The 21,019-nt window shown below is 51.5% G+C and overlaps 1 protein-coding gene across 3 annotated transcripts in view; it reads right to left on the minus strand.

Moving 5' to 3' along the window:
• Positions 1–207: 207 nt before the first annotated feature.
• Positions 208–21,019, minus strand: part of LOC111160980 (transmembrane protein 164) — a 156,448-nt gene continuing 135,636 nt past the window's right edge. For 2 of the 3 annotated variants that reach the window (XM_022524397.1, XM_022524399.1), the window contains 2 exons: positions 5,489–5,589; positions 208–3,772 (listed from right to left, as the gene is read on the minus strand). In XM_022524397.1, the coding sequence (XP_022380105.1) occupies positions 3,566–3,772; positions 5,489–5,589 (308 nt within the window). In that variant the 3' untranslated portion in view covers positions 208–3,565. The remainder of the gene's footprint in view (positions 3,773–5,488; positions 5,590–21,019) is intronic. The other variant, XM_022524398.1, reaches the window with a different exon arrangement.

The raw sequence follows: 21,019 nt of genomic DNA on the forward strand, positions 1-21,019 counted from the left end.
TGCCAATTTCCTGGCAAAAATCAGACTATCTTATTCTCTCTACCACAATAACATGGATATAAATGAAGAATTCTTCATAGTACAAAACTCACACCCAAAGAAAGCCAGTTCCCAAAACAACAGCTTTGCTTGAGACGACTTTTGCTTTGCTTTGTTTCTTGCCATGAGGAGCAAACCAGTGAAAAAAAAAAAAAAAAAAAAGTCATAGACAAGAGCAACCACAAGTGACTAGGTTTTCCTGAGCACAGACTGGTTCACTCTATATACAGAAGAAGGCAGCTCACTCCCTCTCGCGGACTGTGCCCTGTCTGAGAAGGCAGGGCAGGGCAAGGCCTGCAGTGAAGGACCCCTCTCCACATGGGGGCCTGCTGATCTACCAAAACCAGCACCCGCATCTTGTCCCTCGTCTCCTCCCCTACTGCCCCCTCAGTCTCCCACAGAGGACAGAGAACTCTGGATCAAAGGCAACAAATCCAGGGAGGTCTTTTTGGCCCAGAGAGGGAGAGGAAGGGCTTTCTGGTACCCCCACCCCTACCATGCCCCAACACCAATGCACAGAGATAGACTGACAATTTGCTGTTGGTGAGGAGGAGGGGAACTGGGCCCACACCACACAACGCTGCGTTAGCAAGGAGTACGGACAGCAGAACCCTGACGGAGGCTAGGCTGGAGGTAGCAGACGGCAAAGTCAGCCGACCGTCCCGCTGAACCCCACCGTCCTCCAAGCAGACAAACGAACCCATTCCCGGGCCTCTGGGAAGAAGATGGGCCAGACCATATTTGGTGTATGGAACCAAATACTGGGAACAGGGATGGGGCTGTAAGCAGACGCTATCATCTCTGCTATTCTGAGCTGCTGCCTACGCTCTCAGACTCTCTCTCTCTCTCTCTCTCTCTCTCTCACACGCGCGCACATGTACACACACACGGTGAGCTCCCCCACGCTGGCAAATGGCATCTGAAAAGTTGGCCAAGGTGGCTAAGGAACCTCCTTGGTGCCACCAGGAAAGCCCTAGGCAGGAGCTGGGAAGCCTGGGCTCCCTGGCACAGGGGGCCACCCTCCAAGGCAGGCTGCCTTAGGTGCGCTCAGACCATGTCAGGTACTTGCCACACCCTAACCCCTTGAACAGAAGCCGCGGGTCCCCGTGCAGCCCGTGGACTTGGCCCACGCTCTCTTTCCTCTGCCTGCCTGTTTCGGAGCCCCCCTGGCCCTAGGGCTCCCCCCCAGCTCCCTCTTCCCCTGACCGGTGGAGCTGCCTCTGCCCCAGCCAGGCACATGGCTTCTTTCCCTTCCTTCTTTCCTTCCAAGCAGCAGAGAGGACCAGCCAGAATGGGGCACCGAGCCATAGCCAGGGAAAAGGCGAGCTTCTAGAAGCATGCCACCGCTGGAAAGACTGGGCTGACTGGCCACCCATGCCCCAAAGACAGGGAGGAAGGGTGAGCGTGCAGAGTCTCTGCGCCACCGTGGCATTTGGATGCCAAGCATCCACCTACAGGACTCCGTGTTCTGGAAGGAGACAGAACGTGCCGCCAGGGGCTCCTCCTGTGACCTCCTTTCCACCTCTCCTTTTGTAAAGAGCCAAGGGGCACTGAGGCCTTACGTGTTTTCTTATCAGTCATCCCTACACGCGGCAGCTCGATGATCACCAGGGTGGATCCAGCTGCTCAAGAGGGACCCCTTCCTGAGGACAACCCTATGGTGAGAGACGCTGAAACAAACTTGGCCAAGCCCTTGGGGGGAGGGAGAGGCAGAAAATGGAGTACGTCATGAAGAGCTCAAGGGGAGTAAGAGTACTGGGTGTTCTCCCTCTGGCTCCTCCACGTCCTGGGAACTGATCGTCCCCTGTGCCAGCAGCCTCTGCAGCAGGGCGGTTCCTCCCGCAGCTGCTTCCCAGACCTCACCTTGCTCCAAGAAACTCTCCTGTACCCTGTTGCCTTCTGTAGGTCTGTCTGCTCAGATCACGACCACTGAGTCACTGAAGCTCAATCTAGGTCTTTACAGTACAGTAATACCTGGAATACGGGACCCAGGCCAGGACTACGAGGTTGCCTAGAGTGGGGTGGGGGGTAGGGCCATCAGAGGAAGTCATCGAACCACCTTTTCTGTTAGGCAAACCTGTTCTTAGTTAAAACCCACAAGGAGTCAGCAAATGCCCAGCCACTAGTTCTCTCCTTGAAGTCTGTGTGACTGAGCTCAAGTCTTTGTGCCAAAGGTCTTCCTTTTGAAGCACTTGAACCTGCACCCATGGGGACCTGATTTCTTCGTACCTCCTTTGCAACCCAGACATGGGCTTTGGGGGTGGACCAGGTGGGCACGGAAGTGTGTGATGCCCCTCCATGTGAAACAGTTCGGCATGGAATCTGGCTGAGGTCATGATACAGGATCTATCCTGTTGATGATACAGGATCTGTATCTTCTCCCAACCCAGGATGCTGACATAGCCTGTGAAAGCACAGAATACATGGATAGGAGCCCCTGTGGAGATGGCCCCTGACCCAACGATTCTCTGAGTTCAAACATCCAAAAACAAGGGAGCAAACAAATTAAAAAAAAAAAACAAATCCAAAAAGCAAAAAACCCAACTCCAGCTCACCCTTCCCTGAAGCTGCCTTTTAGAGAGAGAGAGAAATATTTAAGGGGTATTCAAGATTAAAATGGCATCTACTATCAAACATTCAACTAAAATGGAGCATATGATTCAAATCACAGTTTTCTCAAGTTATCACTTCCACTGATTAATTTCTAACGCTCACTTCTAATAGGGATATGGGTCACTTTTTGGCTCCCTCAGGCAGAATTTACCCAGGGTCCTGCCTAGTAAGAGTGGTGGATATTTTCAACTTGTTCACTTTGGATCTGCTATCCCAACAGCTCTCCATTCCCCTCAATGGAATCTAGCCTTGGGGCTAAGGAGTGCCCCCACCTCCCACCACAGGCAGCATCTTGGAGGAAGTGGCTGGTTGGCTGCTTGCTCTGAGTCATGGGACACCAGTGGGAAGACTCTGGCAGGTTCTATTTTGGCCACGAGCTGGGAAAACCCTTGGCTCTCGGCTTGCCGCTGGTGTAGAAACAAGGCCTCGGTCCCATTATGGTGGGGGCTGGGCTGGAGACAAAGGAGGACCCCAGAGTAAGCCTGGAGGTCCCTGGCAGTGGAGAAATGAAACCCAACCCAATCTCGTCACTTCAGTGCCAAGAGAACTACTGCTTGTTGTTCCCCGTCCCCTCAACCAGCTGTCATTAAAGCACCAACAAGCAGAGTGAAAACCACTGACTACCGTCGCCCACGTAAGGCCACTAGGAGCAGGGAGGAAGAGCCAAAGGGGAGGAGGAGGAAGAATCCAGCCCTTGGCACGATCCCCCACCCCCAGGCTCCAGGAGATGTCCTGGGGGTTAGAGCTGGGGAAGGAAGCGCGGTGGAAGAAACTGACAGAGAGGAGGGGAAAAAGAAATACACCAAACATCCTACTGCCCTCTCCCCATGATTTCATCAAGAACTGGGTGTTCCCCAAGTCAAGTCAGGACTTGCTTCCTCAGGGAGAAAAAAAAAAAAAAAGACAAGCACCTTCAGTCTATTTTCTTGGCTGGAAGCCGGAGCAAATCCAGCAGATATTTACACAAGGGCCCAGCCATGTATGAGAACAGGATGACCAGCTTCCCGTGGGTCATGGTCATGAGAGTCTGGTGTCCCGAGGCCCAGATGCGATACCAGGGGCCGTAGAATGGGTCTGAGATGGCCGGACACAGCATGTTGTTCAAATTCACTTCGGTGACCTGCAGGGACAAGGGAGGTAGAGTGAGCGTTCACCATCCTGAGGCTTTCTCTGGCTTCTGCCAGTTCAGCCATCTCTACCTAATGGGGGGGCTAGACAAGGAGGGATTGACCAATCCCCACCTGTTCATGATGGGATTTCTCTGCCCTAGGGTTTTGGGGGTCGGTCAAGGCTAGAGCCCTTGGGAGGCGATGGGGGAGGCCATCCAATGGAAAAGCTGTTTGGCGTTGCTCAATCTTGCCTTCCCGTTGGGTCCTGAGCCTGCCGTCATTCCTAAGCATCTACCACGTGCCTAGTCCCCGGAGAGGTGTCAGGGGATGACAGAGCAGTCAACGACATGGTCCCTGCCTCCACTTATAACTGGCCACCAACCGAGTCGGTGTGGGCAACCATATCTGACCTCAAACCAGACGGTGCTCACCAGGTTTCCCCCACCAGGAGATCTGGGGGGAGGGTAAAGAATGGGCACTGAGTTCTCAGAGAAGATTTCATGAAGGAAGTGGCACCCTGAACGGACTCATGAAGGATGGATGGGGGTCATGGCGAGGAATGGAGCGAGCAGGGCCTTCCTTGTAGGAGGCACGGCCTGACCCAGGCCTACAGGTGGGACTGAGCATGGTTTGTATGGTGACATGAGGACACGGACCCCTCTGGAATCAAGCAGTCCCAGTGGAGAGCGCTGACAGCCAGGTGTGAAAGTCATCCTGTTGCCTTCCTCAAGTGTGGGAGCATTCATGCCACTGGCCAAGAGCTCCAGCTGTCCCCCAGGCAAACCAGAGCAGAGCAGAATGCCAGGGTGGGGAAGAGAAAGGGACTGCTCCTCTAGAGGCACTGGTGACCTCGGTCATGTGCCTTAGTCCGGCCAGGCCCCACGAGGCTCCACACAGCTGATGCTGCATTCATGCCGCTCACACACAAAATCAGACACGCTGCTCCCGTCCCAAAGATGGCTGCGGCACCTGCCTTCCACAGCCCTTCCAGCCCATTCACGTTAGAGACAAGTCCTCACCACCTCTTCGGGAGGCTGGCGGTTTGGTTCCATGTCTCAGAGGGGGGCCAGCTCTCTGCCCTCGAAGGGGAGGTGACTCACCCAGAATGGTGGCAGAGCCGGGACTTGAACTGGGTCTCCTGACCCACCACAGGCCCGAGTTCTTCCTCCTTCACTTTGGCACCAATATAGACAACCATGCACTCAGCAATGTTGGGCTCTGGATAACTCAACTACTGAGTCCAGCCTTCATCCACGCTCCGGGCGGGTCTGAACACCCCAGAATACCATGGGAGTCCCTCCGACACGGCACTTCCACTGGCCACACAGCTCAGGGCCTGGAAGTCGGCCCAGAATGGACCTAAGGTTGGAAACCTCCTCTCCAGGCCCAGGCCAGGTGGAGGTCCTGCCTTCAACCCCCCACGGGGTATATAACAAACCACTTTCCAGCCGCAGCTCGCTGTTTGCAACCCAGGTGGTCGTGAGCGAAGGGCATCTTTGCCTCCCCAGGGATGAAAGAAACGGTCAATCCTGTAGATTTCCGAAAACCCTTTGGGGAGGCCCAGGCCATGGAGCATAAATCAGCAACCCAGACACAACAATCTGACATCCTGGCCTTTGGCATCTTGTATTTTCGAAACAAAACGATACACCAGCGCCAACCAGGATTATGAAGATTTATGGAGAACTCCACACAGAGGGGAATCGGAGGGGAACAACCAAACTTACCAGGCCCAGGATCTGTAAGATGCTGAAGTGGTAAAAGAACATGAGGCCAGTTGAGAGAAGGGCCCACCGGAAACTGCTGAGGGGCTCTGGGGTGTAAGCACCTGGAGGAAAAGGGGACATGGTGAGACTCACTTCTCCTTTGCTCCTCAAGGTTACAGGTGCCGAGGCCGCAGCCACCGCTGGCCAATTGCCCCCTGTCACTACTTAGAAGATGGGCCCGCTGACATGCCGGGGCCATTTTGGAGGAAGGATTTTTTTTTTTTTTTTGATGATGAAAGGAATGCATGATTGTTAGAGGAAATTTAGAAAATGTTATGGGAGTGGCAACGAGATGGGGAAAATGTAGAACAACACATCCCCAGCCCTCTACTCCCCACATGCGGCGCTGCTGGCTTGTGGGTGTGCAAGCCGGCTGGACTGCCCTATGCCTCAGGAGTTGGTTTGCTTTTCTTCTTCTTCTTAATTACTAATTGGAGTCTAACTGTATATATAACCACGCATCCTTCCCTTTCACATTGACTTTCGTCCTTCCCTCACGTTTCTAAAGAAAGAGCTCTTTGAGGAAGTGTGCGGTATGGTGGTTGGAAGGGTCCACTTTCATGGCCCACGGATTTGGGCTCAAATCTAGATTCTACCACGTCTGGGCTATGTGGCCCTGGAAAAGTTGTGGAAACTCCCTAAATCTCAGTTTTCCTGCCTGTAGAACGAGGATACCAGTCCTACCCACTCCTTAGCACTGTGGCAAGGAATGAAGGGAATAAGCTACCGGATGCTTGTGGTCTAGACTTGGGTACCATGTGAGTGTTCCACGGGTGTGAAGTGCTACCATGAGCACAACATGATCATGCTTCCAATAACGACAGAATGTGCTGTATCCAACGGCTGTTCCATTTCCCAATCGTTACCCAACTCCTTCCCCTGCCCCGGAACAGCAAGAATGATATATTTTCCCTCTAGCCTCCCTAGGAACGAGCCTCCTGGGAGGCTTGGATGCATTCCAGAGCTGGCAGAGCTGGAGTATGGCTTATAGGATGCTGTGGGGTGTCACTCGGAATGGAAGGCTTGGAGATGGGGATGCTCCAGAATGAAAGGAAGCTGGAACCCTCCATCCCAAGCAAGTAGGTGGCAACATTACACCCCGGAGTAGTATCTTCCCAAGTCAGTCTTTCACTGATTCATCCATTCATTCACCAGTTATCAGGCACCTATTACGTTTCCAAGCTCCGTGCTAACCTTTGAGGTATAGGAAGATAAAGAAGACAGGCTCCCTACAATTCCAGACTCCTAGTCTGCGGGGGGAGGCAGACATGCCAATCGACAATTAGAACCCAGTACAATGGTGGGATGCCTGTGTTCTGTGCCCCATTATCAAGGGAGGACAGAACTCAGCTGGAGGCAGAGGAGGGGGGAGGAAGATGTAGGAACAAGGACTGCTTCTCAGTAGATGGGGCACAGAGCAATCCCGAAGGACCAACGGGACTTAACCAGCGGCCCAGGCATTCTAGAGCCAGAAGCTTGCACAAAGGCAGACATGCAGACATGAGCCCTGAGTGTAAGGCAATTCAGAGAACTATGGGTAAGAGTTGGGGCCGCAGTGGAGGGTGTGGCGGGGGTGGTGAGCAGGAGTAAGATTCAGATGTTGGTTGAGGGCTGGCTTGGGCTTCAGCCCACACCTGCAGGGTCATGAGCCCCGATGCCACAAGGCTCAGGTAGGCAACTGGGAGAAGAAAGCCCGTGCCCCTTCTAAAGATGGCAACCACCACTCGGCTCCATCCAACCACTGCCCCACTGGAACATGTTCCCAGAGTTGCCAGTTTTTTCAGTTTTGCAAGAGGAGCCAGAAATACAAACCTGTGTGTGGCATTTCCTTTTTTTTTTTTTTTTAAAGATTTTATTTATTTATTTGACAGAGAGAGATCACAAGTAGGCAGAGAGGCAGGCAGAGAGAGAGGAGGAAGCAGGCTCCCTGCTGAGCAGAGAGCCTGATGCAGATGCGGGGCTCGATCCCAGGATCCTGAGATCACGACCCGAGCTGAAGGCAGAGGCTCAACCCACTGAGCCACCCAGGTGCCCCAACAAAACATGTCTTCTTGGATGGATTTCAGTGCATGGATGGCGAGCTCGGAACTCTGCTGCCAAGCCACAGGAAGGAGCAGGAAAGTGATGTGATCAGACATGTGCTTGACAAAGGTCCCGCTGGCTGGTGCAGGGGAAGGACTGGAGCAGAGAACATCGAGGCAGGGAGACGGATAAAGAGGCTGCTGCAGGAACCCAAAGAGGGAAAGGGACAGACGTCCCTCAAAGTTCATAGAGGAAGGGCTGGAGAGAAGTGGAAGAAGATCTCAGCAGATGTGAGTCATGCATGCTGGGGAGCAAGGATGAGGACAGACAAATCTAGAAAGGCCTCCAGCTTGGGCCTCATTGGGTTGATGGTGCCATTGATTGTGATGGAGAAGAAAGGGGAAGGCAAGAGGATGCAGAAGGCAGGGAGACGATGAGGCCAATTTCAGACATATTGAAATTGAGGCATCTGCGGAATATCCAAGTGGACACGTCTCGGTCAGTTTCACTCATCTATAAAATGGCATGCCACTGCCCACTTCATAAGGTTGTTGGGTAGATGAGATGACTTAATTTAAGTCACGTCACACACTCAATGGAGAAGATGGGGCTGAACATCCAGATGTAGGTGTCAGCAGCACCCACTAGCTACTAAAGACACAAGGGCACATGTGGACTGGGAGAGGAAGGCCAGAGGCAGAACACCAAGGAACACCACAGGGGCAGGGTGGGGTAGGGTATGGCAGGAAGAAGGAGTGAGGTGGGGTGACTGAAGCCAGGTAGGTCTTCTGGGGGAAAAGCTCGGGCTTATTATGGGTACATGAGCCAGGCTCACAGCATCTGTAAGTCACAAGGCCCTTGGAGGGCATCAAACTCATTCTTCCAGGTTAGAGTTGGAGACACCAAAGGCCAGGAGATTTGTGGTGCCACAGCCAAAGTGAGAGCGGGGCGCTGGGCTCTCAGACGCTGCCAGGCCGCTCACTGCTCAGTGCCCCTGTTGCTACTTGTCCAGACCACCACCACACCAAGTCATAAGGTCTCTTTCCTTGTCTGTTTTCCTCTCTGGACCAGAGCTCCATGGGGAGGGGGCCCTTGTTGGATTCATTTCTGTGCCCCTAGCATCTAGAACAGCGCTTGGCTTGCAAAAAGGCAGCTGCGCACTGAAACTTTGTGCACCTTCCTGTCTGCTGAATGAGTGGGAATCAGGCACCATGTTGTCTCCCTGGCTGCTGGAGTGTTAAGGGGAAGAGCGGACCTGGAGGACCCGCAGGTGCCTCTCAAGGCTGGAGCTATTTCCCTCCATCCTCTGCTTGGCTCCCCCTAGTGGCAGCTGGGCAGCAGTGACTGGTCCTGTGGGCCACGGGGCCCCTGGAGGAAAAGGACAGGAGGGGGCAGCCAGGAGGTCCTCAGCCTCGAGGTAGCTCAGCCACGGACCTGGGGAAAGCCGGGATGAGGCCCCTTTCCTCATCACGCTCCTCCCTGCCCCGCAGTCCCTGCCACACGCTATGGGGGAGAGGCACACTCAGACACAGCCAGGGGTCCACGTTTTCACTGCCCCTTGCCCCAACCCCCACTTTCCTACAACCACTTTGGGTTGCCCCATCCTCCCCACACCAGATTGTCAGTTCCATGAATGAGGGGCCATTTCGGAATCCCCCCTTTACCTCCAGAACCTGGTACACAGTAGGCACTGCAAAATTCAGCCCGGTGTGAGTGATCGAACGGCAGAACCCCTCCGGAGAAATCATCAAACTCTTTAAAAACCTTTGGCCTGGCAATCCTACTTTGAGGACTTCCGTCAAATACCTAAAGAACCCAACAGACCACCCTTATTTGCACAAAGATATTTACACCTGCGCCACCTGTAACACTGAGGACGTGGAAACAAACCAAGTGGGGAGATAAGGTGACCTCTGGCCCCTTGGTATTGTGCAACCGCCATTCAAATGACAACCAAACCATGTGCGTGAGGAAAAGTCCCCGGCTGGTAGTGGCAGATGTCGAAGGCAGAACACCAAACAACATGCCAGTGATGGAAAATAGAGCTGAAGAGGTGAAAACAAAGGGCTTGGAAGTGGACAGCCCTGGGTGTAAATCCCCTGTCTGCCACTGCCTGGGGTCGGGGCAGGGGGACAGCAGCGGGGCGGGGGGGGGGGGGGGGGCCTGGGGCAGATCCTGTTGCATTGCCCTCTCGGACCGTTTCCTGTATGAAGACTGGAGGTAACAGCCACCTCTCAGGGCCATAACATCTACCTCTCAGGGCCGCCAAGTAGAATAAGAGATACAGAAAAGTAAACAGAGCAGCTTGCTTGGCACACAGCAGGCGGCTGCTACTTTTATCATGGAGAAACCGCAGCCACATCCAAAATCTCCAAAAAGACTGGGAGAAGCCAGGGAATCTTGCAAATAAGTGATCTTCTCTGTGAAGGGCTGGGGGAGGGGGGCTTGCCTACGGTTTCCACTGTCTTTTCACTGTTGTTGGTTCTTTTCATTGTGCAGATAATCAAAGATTCAATTTCTCAGAAACTAAAAAAAAAAAAAAATGATCCACCCCACATAGATATATGCAAATGGTATGCACAAGTGCGTCATTTTTTTTTTTTTTCTCCATATACCTGAATGTGGCCCTTGGGATAATCCGAGTGAAAAACCAGTTTTCTTCTAAAGGAAAAGAGAAACTTAAGCACTTTTGGAAAAATTAAACACATAAAACTTTTTTTTTCTACTCCAAGAAAGAAATGTGACATTTTTCTGCTAGCATCGTGCATCCCAGGAGGATAGAAGCGTTTCATCTCTAAAGGTGGGGGGAGCGAAGATAATAGCTTTTTCTGAAATCGATTTCTGCCAGAAGGAAGCATCACACGTGCTGGGAAAGAAGTCACCTGCACCACCAGCAGCAGCAAAGACAGATCCCGAGAGGCCTCCCAGGGACCATTCTCCCATCCTATAATCCCACCCAGGAAGGACTTAGACCAAGGAGTTGAGGCTGGGCAGGGTGGCATCCTGTTCTCCCGTCTCTGTCCTGCTTCCTTTGACCCATTCACTTCATCCAACGCTGGGCACCAGATCCCATGGCTAGGCGGTGGGGAGAAGGGGGAAAAGATAGTCCCCGCTCCTAACAACTGTCCAGCACTTACAAGTGAACAATGAGGGGAGCGCCTAGGTGGCTCAGTGGGTTATGAGTCCAACTCTTGATTTTGGCTCAGGTCTTGATCTCAGGGTCCTGGGATCGAGCCCTACATCGGGCTCTGTGCTAAGCGTGGAGTGTGCTTGTCCCTCTCCCTGTGCCCCTCCCTCATGTCCTCTCTCTCTCAAATAAATAAAATCTTTTACAAATAAATGAGTGAATCATGAGATGGTGTAGGCAGGTAAGCACAGGAAGTAAGGGGGCAGAGAGGAAGGGTAGCTGGAGACGACAGCTGAGGTGGGTTTTGAAGAAGCACAGGGAGGAGCTGGGGTCGGAGCGTGCGGGAGGGAAAGGGTACTCCACGTGGTGGGTACAGCCTGCCAAGAGGTGTGGAGGCATGACGTGGCACACTGTTTGCATGTCATCTCAAGCAGGTCTGTGTCACCGGAGCATAAAGTGGGAGGGGACACGTGTCAAGAGATGAAGCTGGAGAGACCAGCGAGTGGGGTCAGGTCATGAAGAACATCATGTGCCATGGTCAAGAACTTGGCCTTGATCCTGAACATGATGAGATGCCACTGAGAGGTTCTACACAGGGGAGTAGAGGTCAGATTTCTGTTTGGGATGGCTAGGGAGGCAGGCCAGGCAGCTTCCAAGTCTATGACTTCAGAATTCACTATAAGTCTTACTTCAGTAACTGAGTTGAATTAGGGGAAAGAGTTCAACGTGGAATGTGCTGATACCAAATTCCTATGGGGTGTCCCCATGGAGAGCTTGGGAGAGAAATGGCATGGACAGAGCTTGGAGCGGAGAGATCAATGAGAAGAGTCCGTGGAATGAGAGTAATGCACCGATCGTTGCGAGAAGAAATTGGACCCCCTGCCCAAGAAGACAGGATCGAAGACAAGATGAGCCTGCCAGCCACACGTGACAATTTACTAAAGGAATTAAAATTAGATAAAATTAGAAATTTGATTCCTCAGCTGTGCCAGCTGCATTTCTAAGTGCTCACATGAGTAGTGGCTACCCTACGGGGCAAGGCAGAAGCAGAACGTTCCCACCATTAACGAACATTCCACTGGGAGCACACTTCTCCACAGAGGTAGAGACCAACACCTCCCCTGGCTTTAGTGACATGCTGGCCATGTACTCGCGGCAATAGCAATTTCAGGAAAATAGTGATATAGGAGCTAGGTGGTCAAAGCTAAAGAGGAGTTTTTTCAGGTGTACAAGGAAGGGAATTCCAGGGGAAGGGAACAGGATCTGCAAAGGCACGGAGAAATCATTACTCAAATCCCCAATACTTTATTCACGTCTCTGAATGGCCCCTTCATCCTTTGGCTCACACCCACCTTACTCTGCCCATGAGGAGCCTGCTTCCCCTCTGGCCTTCAAAAGCAGCCTCACTGGTTTTTCTCCTTTGGCCCATGTAGGTAGGGTGGGTAACTTCTTACTTTGCACTGCTGTTCCCAGACCACTGGCCCCCCTCTCTCCCTGAAACTTTACAACCACCATCCCATACCACCCCACTACTCTTCCCTTTTACGGCTGTCTACAAACATCTGCGTCATGGCCCTCAATATCCCTTGAGGATGTTAGTACCTGGCTTGGTAGCACTCTCTTCAAAACCATCCCTGTCCTATTTCTTGATAATTTCCACACATGCCTGCATGAACCTTCTAGGACCCTGGTTTCTCGGTTCCTTGGCCCCCCCACTCCTCAGTCCCCTTGTCCTCTCTAGCACATCAGCCACTCACTCCCATGCTCAGGCCTGAGATCTCAGAATTGTGAATATCTACAACCCCCTCTAAGTCAAACATTCCTTCCTCAACTACGACTTCTTTCAGGCTTACACTCTCACCCTGACCCCGACACTTTGACGCAGCCAGAATCTGTTATCAGTAGGTCCCACCATCTCTCTGCTGTCTCTCGTGGCTCCTGCTTCCCTCCTTACATTCAGAGGCCCATCATTCGAAAGATGCCTGGCATCCTCCTTTCACTTCACAGCGCCTGTGAGGATCATACTCATCTTGGAGGGGGGGAACCCAACAACCGAGCCCTGGTTAAATTCCAACATGCTCCTCTTCCTTACTTGCACCCACACAGCTGAATGTGTCTGGAGAAAAACAACAGCGCTGACTGTTCTCACTTCGAATTCGTGATCACAGACCTCAAGTGCATCCTTCCTGTTGCCAGGCAATCACGCTTTACCTCCCCTGTCCATTCACTCTCTCAGGCAACAATTTCATATGGTCTCCTCTCTTCTCAAACCTCCCATAGGGCTAGCCCATCCTCATTCTCAGATGATGACCTTGCCTCCTACTTCACTGAGAAAAAAAAGAATCAGGCAAAAAACCAAAAACCAAAAAACAAACAAACCCTCTTAAATCTGGGGCACCTGGGTGGCTCAGTCAGGTGTCTGCCTTCGGCTCAGGTCATGATCCTGGAGTCCCGGGACTGAGCCCCTCATAGGGCCCCCTGCTCAACAGGGGATCTGCTTCTCCCACTACCCCCACTCATGTTCTCTCTCTCTCTCTCTCTCTCAAATAAACACAATCTTTAAAAAATTTTTTTCTCAAAGCTCTCATGATTGCCTCTAACTACGTACCTGCCTCAGTGACTGATGTGCTCTGTCTTCACCCCTCTTGCCATGGATGTCCTGCCCAAGACCCCAGCCAAGGCCAGCCTTCCCCTTTGTATCCAGATCCCATCCCCTTTCACCTAGTCAGTATCGCTACAGCCGCTGCAAACACCTGACTTTGCTTCCCCTTCCATCCCCAACCCCTCTTTAGAGCAAAACTCCTTGAAAGATTCCTTTATACGTGGATCATCCAGTATGGCAGCTACTGGCCATGTGTGGCTACTGAGCCCTCGAGAGGTGGCTAGTGTGAACTGACATGAGCCGTTAGTGTAAAATACACACTGGGTTTCAAAGGATGTAAAATATCCTCGTAGTAATGTTATGCTGGTTACATTGGAATGAGAACGTTTTGGATATACTGGGTTAAATAACATAGAAGAGATGTTCTTAAAATTAATGGCAACAGTTTCTTCAACATTTTCTGAGTGTGGCTACTAGAATATTAGATTATATTCACGCTCACATCTTTTTTTTTTTTTTTTTTGGACAATACTTGTCCATACTTTCTGTCCACAATTCCTCTCATCCCATTCTCTCTTAACCTGCTCTAATTAGGCTTCTGCTCCTACCTCCCCCCTCCACTCACTCCCCCCAAAACGGCTCCCCGCAGGGTCACAAATAACCTTTCCACTGCTGAATCCAACAGTCAATTCTCAGGCTTTATCTTACGCATCCTTTTGTTCTGGAAACGTTCTTCATCTGGAGTCCAGGATACTACTCCCTTCATTTTCCTCCTGCTCCACAACCTGCTTCTTCTCTGTCCTCTCTAGCAGTTCCTCCCCCTCTCTGTGACCTCTAAATGATGGAGGCTGCAGAACTCAGAGGTTTTCTCTTCCCTACATGCTTTCATTTCCTGAGCAGTTTCAACCGATCTCATGGCTTGAAGGTGATCTATGCACTGATGACTCCAACATGCACATCTCAGCACGGACCTCTGCCTCGAATTCCAGTCTCACACATCTCACAGCTTGCTCAATATCTGCACTGCGATACACAAATGGGCATCTCACGTTCTCAATCCCAGCTTCAGACCTTAACTCCTATGGTAGATGATTACCGTACTGGCTCCCAGTAAGTCATACCCTCCCAGTATCCACACCCTCATGTGCTCCTCTCCCACACTGATCAGGCCACGTGACCCATGTGGCTCAGCCATGCAACTTGCTTTGACCCACGGGATTACATAAAAAAAGTTGCCACTGGAGGCGTGATAAGCACCTGTACCTAGGAGTGTGCCCTCTTGGAATGCTGCCCTGGAACCCCATGCCATGAAAGGCCATGAGGATAGAGAGGGGCAGCTATCCCGACTGCTCCAGGCGAGCCCAGGCAAGACCAGTAGAAAACTATCTCAGTCAGCAAGGGCTGCCATAACAAAACACCACAGACTGGGTGGCTTAAACAACAGACATTTCTTTTTTCAGTTCTGAAAGCTATAAAGTCTAAGATCAAGTGCACAGGCAGGTTCATGTCTAGGGAGAGCCCACTTCCTGATTCATAGCACAGCCATCTTTTTGCTGTAGCCTCACAAGGTGGGAGGGGCTCGGGAGCTCTCTGGCCTCTCCTTCTCCAATCCCATTCATGAGGGCCCCACCCTCATGACCTAATTGAACCCCAATTACTGCCCAAAGGCTCTATGTCCAAATAAAAGCACACTGGGAGTTAGGATTTCAACATAAGAATTTGCCGGGGCTGGGGCACAAACATTTGGTCCATAACAAGGAATGACCCAGTCAACCCACACAGTTGTGAAAAATAGGATATCACTGGGGTTTTTTTGGGTACCTCTTAATCCCTCTTTCACCAATTTTGCCCATTCCCCCCAAAGCCCCTTCCCTCTGGCAACCACAAGTCTGCTCTCTGTATTTAAGAGTCTGTTTCTGTTTGTTCATCTGCATTGTTTTTTAGATTCTACATATAAATGAAATCATATGGTATTTGTCCTTTTTGGGGGCTTACTTAGCAAAATACCTTTCAGGTCCATCCGTGTTGTCACAAACTGCAAGGTATCCTTTTCTTATGGCTGAGTAATATTCCACTGTGTGTGTGTGTGTGTGTGTGTGTGTGTGTGTGTGTGTGTTTGTGTGTGTGTGTATCTCACAGCTTCTTTATCTAGTCATCTACTGATGGACACTCGGGTCACTTCCTTACCTTGGCTATTGTCAACAACACTGCAATAAAAACAGGAGTGTGTAGATCTTTTCCAATTAGTGTTTTCAGTTTCCTCAGACAGATACCCAGTAGCGGAATTACTGGCTTGTACAGTATTTCTATTTTTAATGTCTTGAGGAACCCCCATACTGTTTTCCACAGTGGCTACACCAGTCTGCATTCCCACTGGCAGTGTAGGAGGGTGACCTTTTCTCCCCGTCCTCGCCAATACTTGCTTCTTGTCTTTGATACTAGGAATTCCGACAGGTGCGAGGTGGTATCTCACTGTGGTTGAGACTTGCATTTCCCTGATGACGCATCATACCGAGCAGCTCTTCATGGGTCTGTTGGCCATCTGGCTGTCTTCTTTGGGAAAAAATGTCTATTCAGGTCTTTGGCCCATTTTTAATTGGATTATTTGGTCTTCTGGTGGTTAGCTGTGTAAGTTCTTCATAAATCTTGGCTACTAACCCTTTAGCAGATATGTCATTTGCAAATCTCTGCTCCCATTCAGTAGGCTGCCTTTTGTTTTGTTGATCGTTGCCTTCAGTGTGCAAGAGCTTTTTAGTTATAAGTCAGTGCTTTAAGCCACTATGTTTTGGGATGTTTGTTACTTCCATTCCCTATCCCCCCCTCCCAAAACCAATGAACAAGAACAGAGCCCTTCTCCTAGGCTTCCTGATATCAATTAATGGTCTTCCATCTAAGTTACTCAGGTCATAGCCTTCAAGAGTCACCCGTGACCCCTCCTTCTCTCATACCCTATATCTGATCCATCAGCAAATCCTGCTGGCTACACCTTCAGCATGAATCCCAACCCAACGACTCTCCTCTGGCTCTCCTGTCAGTACCCTAGCCACTAGCTTCTCCTGCCTGAGTTACTATACACATCACTTACAGATCTTCCTGCTTCCATCCCTGTCCCCCTGTGGTCTAATATGAGCATAGGAACTGGGTGAGCCCTTTAAAAATTCATTCGGATCGTCTGAGTCCACGGCTCAAAACCTTCCAATGGCTGCCCATCTCCCCAAAAGTAAACTGCCAAGTCCTTCCTGTGGTCTGTGAGGCCTTCTATATAATCTGCCCCTCATCTACAGCACCTTTCTGACCTCGTCTCCTACAACATAACCCCTTCCTTCACATGGCTCAAGACACACAGACCTATTTGCTGTTGCTGGAATATTCTAGAAACGTTCCATGTCAGGGCCTGTACACTTCTTTGCTCTTCTTAGCATATTCTTCCTCCAGGTATCCGATGGCTCGGTCCCTTGCCTTACAAACCTTCACTCAAATGTCACATTCTTAATGAGACCTTCTCTTTAAACGAGGTTACCTCATTTAAAAAACTTCAGCCTCCCTAGCCATTCAGAGTCCCTGTACTCCTTAACCTGCTTCAGCTTTTCCTCTCTGACACTTAACATCATCTGACTTACTAGACACTTCACTTGATTCTTTACTGTCTCCTTCCACAAGAATGTAAACTCCCTGAAAGCAAACATATGTGTCTGTTTGGCTCACTGCTTTATCCCCAGCAAGTGCTTGATGCAAAGTAGGGGTTTGATAAATAGTTGCAGAACAAATGAAGTGAGCAGCCCCACATGTTCGAGAATTTTCGACAGCTCAGTATCACTGGACTATCATATAGGAGGGAGGGATAAAGAGGAGATGGGAGCTGGTTCATGAAGAATTCTGCTTGCCACATTAGATATTTTGGACATTACAAATCACCTAGAGATCTTGGTAAAGGGCAGGTGCAGTGTGTCCTGGGTACAGATCTAGGGTCTGCGTTTCCACCTGACTCCCGAGTGTTGCGGGCCCACAGACCACACTTTGAAGCAAGGGGCAGAGCTTGCGGTCTGGCTGCTGACTGAAGTAGAGTGAGGCTAGAGGCAGGGATCAAACAAGTCAGGCATGATCCAGTCTGAACTAAAAGTGGAGAACAGGGAATAAATTTGAGAAATCATCAGGAGGTCGAACTGACAGCATTTGGCCACTGACTGGATGTGGGGGAGAAGGCGGGTGAAGCACTGATGATTCTCTGCAGATCCCGCCCCGGGTGATGAGTGGACGATGGTGCCACTCGATGGGATGGGGACCATGAGAGAAGGTGAGGGCTTGGGAACAGGGAAGAGAATGACTAATTTAGCTCACAACAATGCCATCCCAAACCTTTGTGCCCTCTACATGAGATGCCTCCATTTCGAGCTTTTGCAAGGCTATGCCACCCAGGGATGATCCCAAGATGACCACGGATATGGGATTTCCCATTCTCACCACTGAGCACAGGCCCAAGTCAGGGTCCCCTTCATCCAGGCATCTGACTAAATGAATTGCACCTTCTAGTCTGTTTAACGTGTAAGAGGCTGTCCTGAGGTAGATGTCCAGGTGGAAGATCCATCTGGTAACCTCCTATCCCGAGGGGCTGGAGAGCCTCCTCAGGCCATGCTGCCTCTGGCTAAGGCAACTTAAAGACCCCCCAAATCTCCGAGGATCCCAGTCAGCCCTCCAACAACCGCCCATGGAGTGAGGGCCCTGAGCTGGCAAAGTATCCAAGAGGTAGGCCCGGCCTAGCAGCTTCAGCACTGGAGTCCAGAGACCCCGGTCCCAGCGTCCACTCTGATCCGTGAGGTGTGAATCAAAACCCCTCTAAGCAGCACTGCCCCACTTGCAGGGAAATTTCAGGCCCTCTCTACCCTGCAGGAGCACACAGAAAAGCCAAAGGAACAAATGGTATTGAAACCCGTAACACACCACAGTGCCTTGCACACGTTACGCGGTTAGTGTCAGCAAGTAGGGGGCCACTCTTGGATCATTTGAGACAATGAGGCCTAAGCTTCAGCCTGTATCCGAATCCCTTAAGGGAGCGGTGCTCAGACTTCAGCGGGCCTCAGAAACCCCTTGAGGGCTTGATAGAAGGGAGCTTTGCAGCCACCACCCCAGGGTTTCTGACTCAGTGGGTCTGGGGTGGGACCCAGAGTCAGGAATCTGAGAATCTGTATTCCTAATAAGTTTCCCAGTTAGGTGGCAGCTGCTGCTGGTCTGGGGAGCACCCTGTGAGGACCCCTGTCCTTGAGAACTTGTAGGAAAAGCAGATGTCTGGGCCCTGCCCCGGAGACCTCAGTCCAGGAGAGGGGCCCCCCAATCTGGCCCTGTCTGAGAAGCAGTGCCTCCTGGAAGTGGGTGAAATTACAATGGGAAGTACTTGCCTTAATTCTCCAAAGCATGCTTGAGCCCCAATTCCTTCCGCTTCCAGGGGGAAAATCCCACGGTCGTTAGAAACTCTCCAATCCATCCCCCAGCATGAGCCTCAGCCCCTGGCCAGTTTTTCAAATTCCCCAGCCGTTCCCTCACCCCATGGGCCCTGCTGGAGCCTTCAGAATCTGCCTGAGCCCGAGCCCCCGAGCCTTTCCCCTGCCCTCCGCCTGGCCCGCAAAGTGGAAGTGGGAAGCCAGAGACGGAGAACTTTCCCAGCACCTTAAGGCTAGTTAGTCAAGAGAGGGGGATGAGCTAATGGGCTGGGTGCGGGAGAAACAGGCAGACTGAGGTCAGTATGACCTTGGGGTCCGTTTTCAAGCCCTCACTGGCCACAGTACTCTTGCTTTAACTGTCCTAAAACTAGCACACTGGCTGTGTCCCAACCCTCATCCTCCAAGAGGTACGCTTAAAGCTTATCTCCAGAGACATGTGGCTTGCCCGTGTAAACCTTGGGGTTCTCACACCCCAGTTTCCTGAAATGTCCCCAAAGGACATCTGATCTGCTGTGCTTCAAAACACCTTTCTTACCCTGTGTCAGGCTTGAGTCCTTGGCTCCCCAATTTTGAAACAAGAGCTCCCTCTAGTGAAGTAGAAAGGGGTTTCCAAGTAGCTTGGAGGCTCGTTCACCGTGGGGGGCCCCTCCGGGAGCCCCTCTGGGAGCCCCTCCAGGAGTGGGGCACAGATCCCCCTGGCAGCATGGGACACCAATGAAACCCTCCCCAGAAGAGGGTTTTGAAGGCATAAAAGGCAAAGTGTTACAGGAGAAGCCAGTGATATTAAAACAGAGTCATCAAAATAGGAGAAAAAGAACTTTAACACAGTCCTTGCGTGTTTCTTTACTAATGCATTTAATGAGCTCTAGCAGAGAGTAGAACCACTACCATGATTTCAAGGCAGTGGTGAGCATCAACTTTTCTCACCCAAGTTCATGAACCCCTTATTCCCTATTCATGAACCCCACGTTAAGAACCCCTGCCTAAATAAAACCACCGCACCCACCCAACCGAAGTCACCCACGGGGATGAAGAAAAGGGGAGGGAGTTCTAGAGTGGGAAATTGGGTCACCAGCTCTGTGGGTCCGAAAGCGGGGTGGGCGCTCTCCTTCAGCCCTCCTGCAGCCTTCTTCCCTTCAAACCATCCCACTGGAACCCCTGGAAACCTGATCCTGGTACTTCCTCACCCTGTGGAGCCCTGGCTCTCCCCCAGGATGCTGCTCCTCCCTCGAGCTGCTCTAAGCCAAGGCTCTTCCTCTGCCTTGTCCTGTGCTCGCAGCCAGCTTGTGCGGGGAGAATGGGGGTTGAAGATCCCCCCTCTCATTACTGATTCTGGATGCTTACGCTTGTCTCCTTCTTGCAAGCTTCACCTTCTCTTTGTCACCACTGTCCTGCCCCACCCAACCTTGCCCTCCAGGTCACTGTCAGACTCCTCCCAGATCACTCTCACTGAGCTTACAGTCCCCCTTTACATCAGGCCTTTTCCTGCCAGCACTGCTCTGGGGGATCTCACCACCCATGCGGGGTCCACTTCTAACATCCTAACCTCCAGGTCTCCTTTACCTCCTTAACTCCACACACCCGCACCTTCATGCCACCTTCCTACCCATAATCAGCTTCAGGGAGCACCCCTGGCCAGTCCGCCTCAGTTCTAGTCCTCTGACCACAACCTCCCGTGGTTTCAGATTCCATACTCTCATTTCTACTGGGCACGAGCCGGCTCACTTCCTGGTGACCTCTGATCCCTTGATTCCGACCACACCCCCCACCCCCATGGACGTCCTCCTCCTCCTTCCTTCCATACCATCTGCAACAGCATGACCGATCACTTGAACTAGCCTCCTCAACTCCCAGTCGGGCAGAGGTCGCTCTTTATCCCTGTCGCTCCACACTTCTCCCTACCCGCTCACTAGCTCATCCCCAAGGGGTCGCCTACTAAGGGCAAGAACCTAAGAAACGGCTCAAACCACACTTTAGGAGACTGGTAGGCAGAGTCATGGTACCTTAGCAAACAGAAACCATATGAAGAGCAAATTTACATAATGGGAACAAAGTGATGGGCATTATTCCTATTTTACAGATAAAGAAACTGAAGCCCAGGAAGTTCAGGAACTTCGCTAAGGTCACATGGCTCGTAAGCCACAAAACCGAGGTTTGAAAGCAGGTTAGTCCAGCTTCGACAGGGCCGTATCTCAGAACTGTCTCAGCCAACAGCCAGCCGCCAGGCCTGTCCAAATTTCCTCTCGAGCTCCTCAGTTCCTTTGCCTGGGCTGGGAAAAAGTTCAAGGCCGGTGTACAAACCTGAC

Source organism: Enhydra lutris, unplaced genomic scaffold (genome assembly GCF_002288905.1).
Source record: "Enhydra lutris kenyoni isolate GAN:26980312 unplaced genomic scaffold, ASM228890v2 scaffoldscaffold80, whole genome shotgun sequence".
In the NCBI taxonomy this organism is placed as follows: domain Eukaryota; kingdom Metazoa; phylum Chordata; class Mammalia; order Carnivora; family Mustelidae; genus Enhydra; species Enhydra lutris.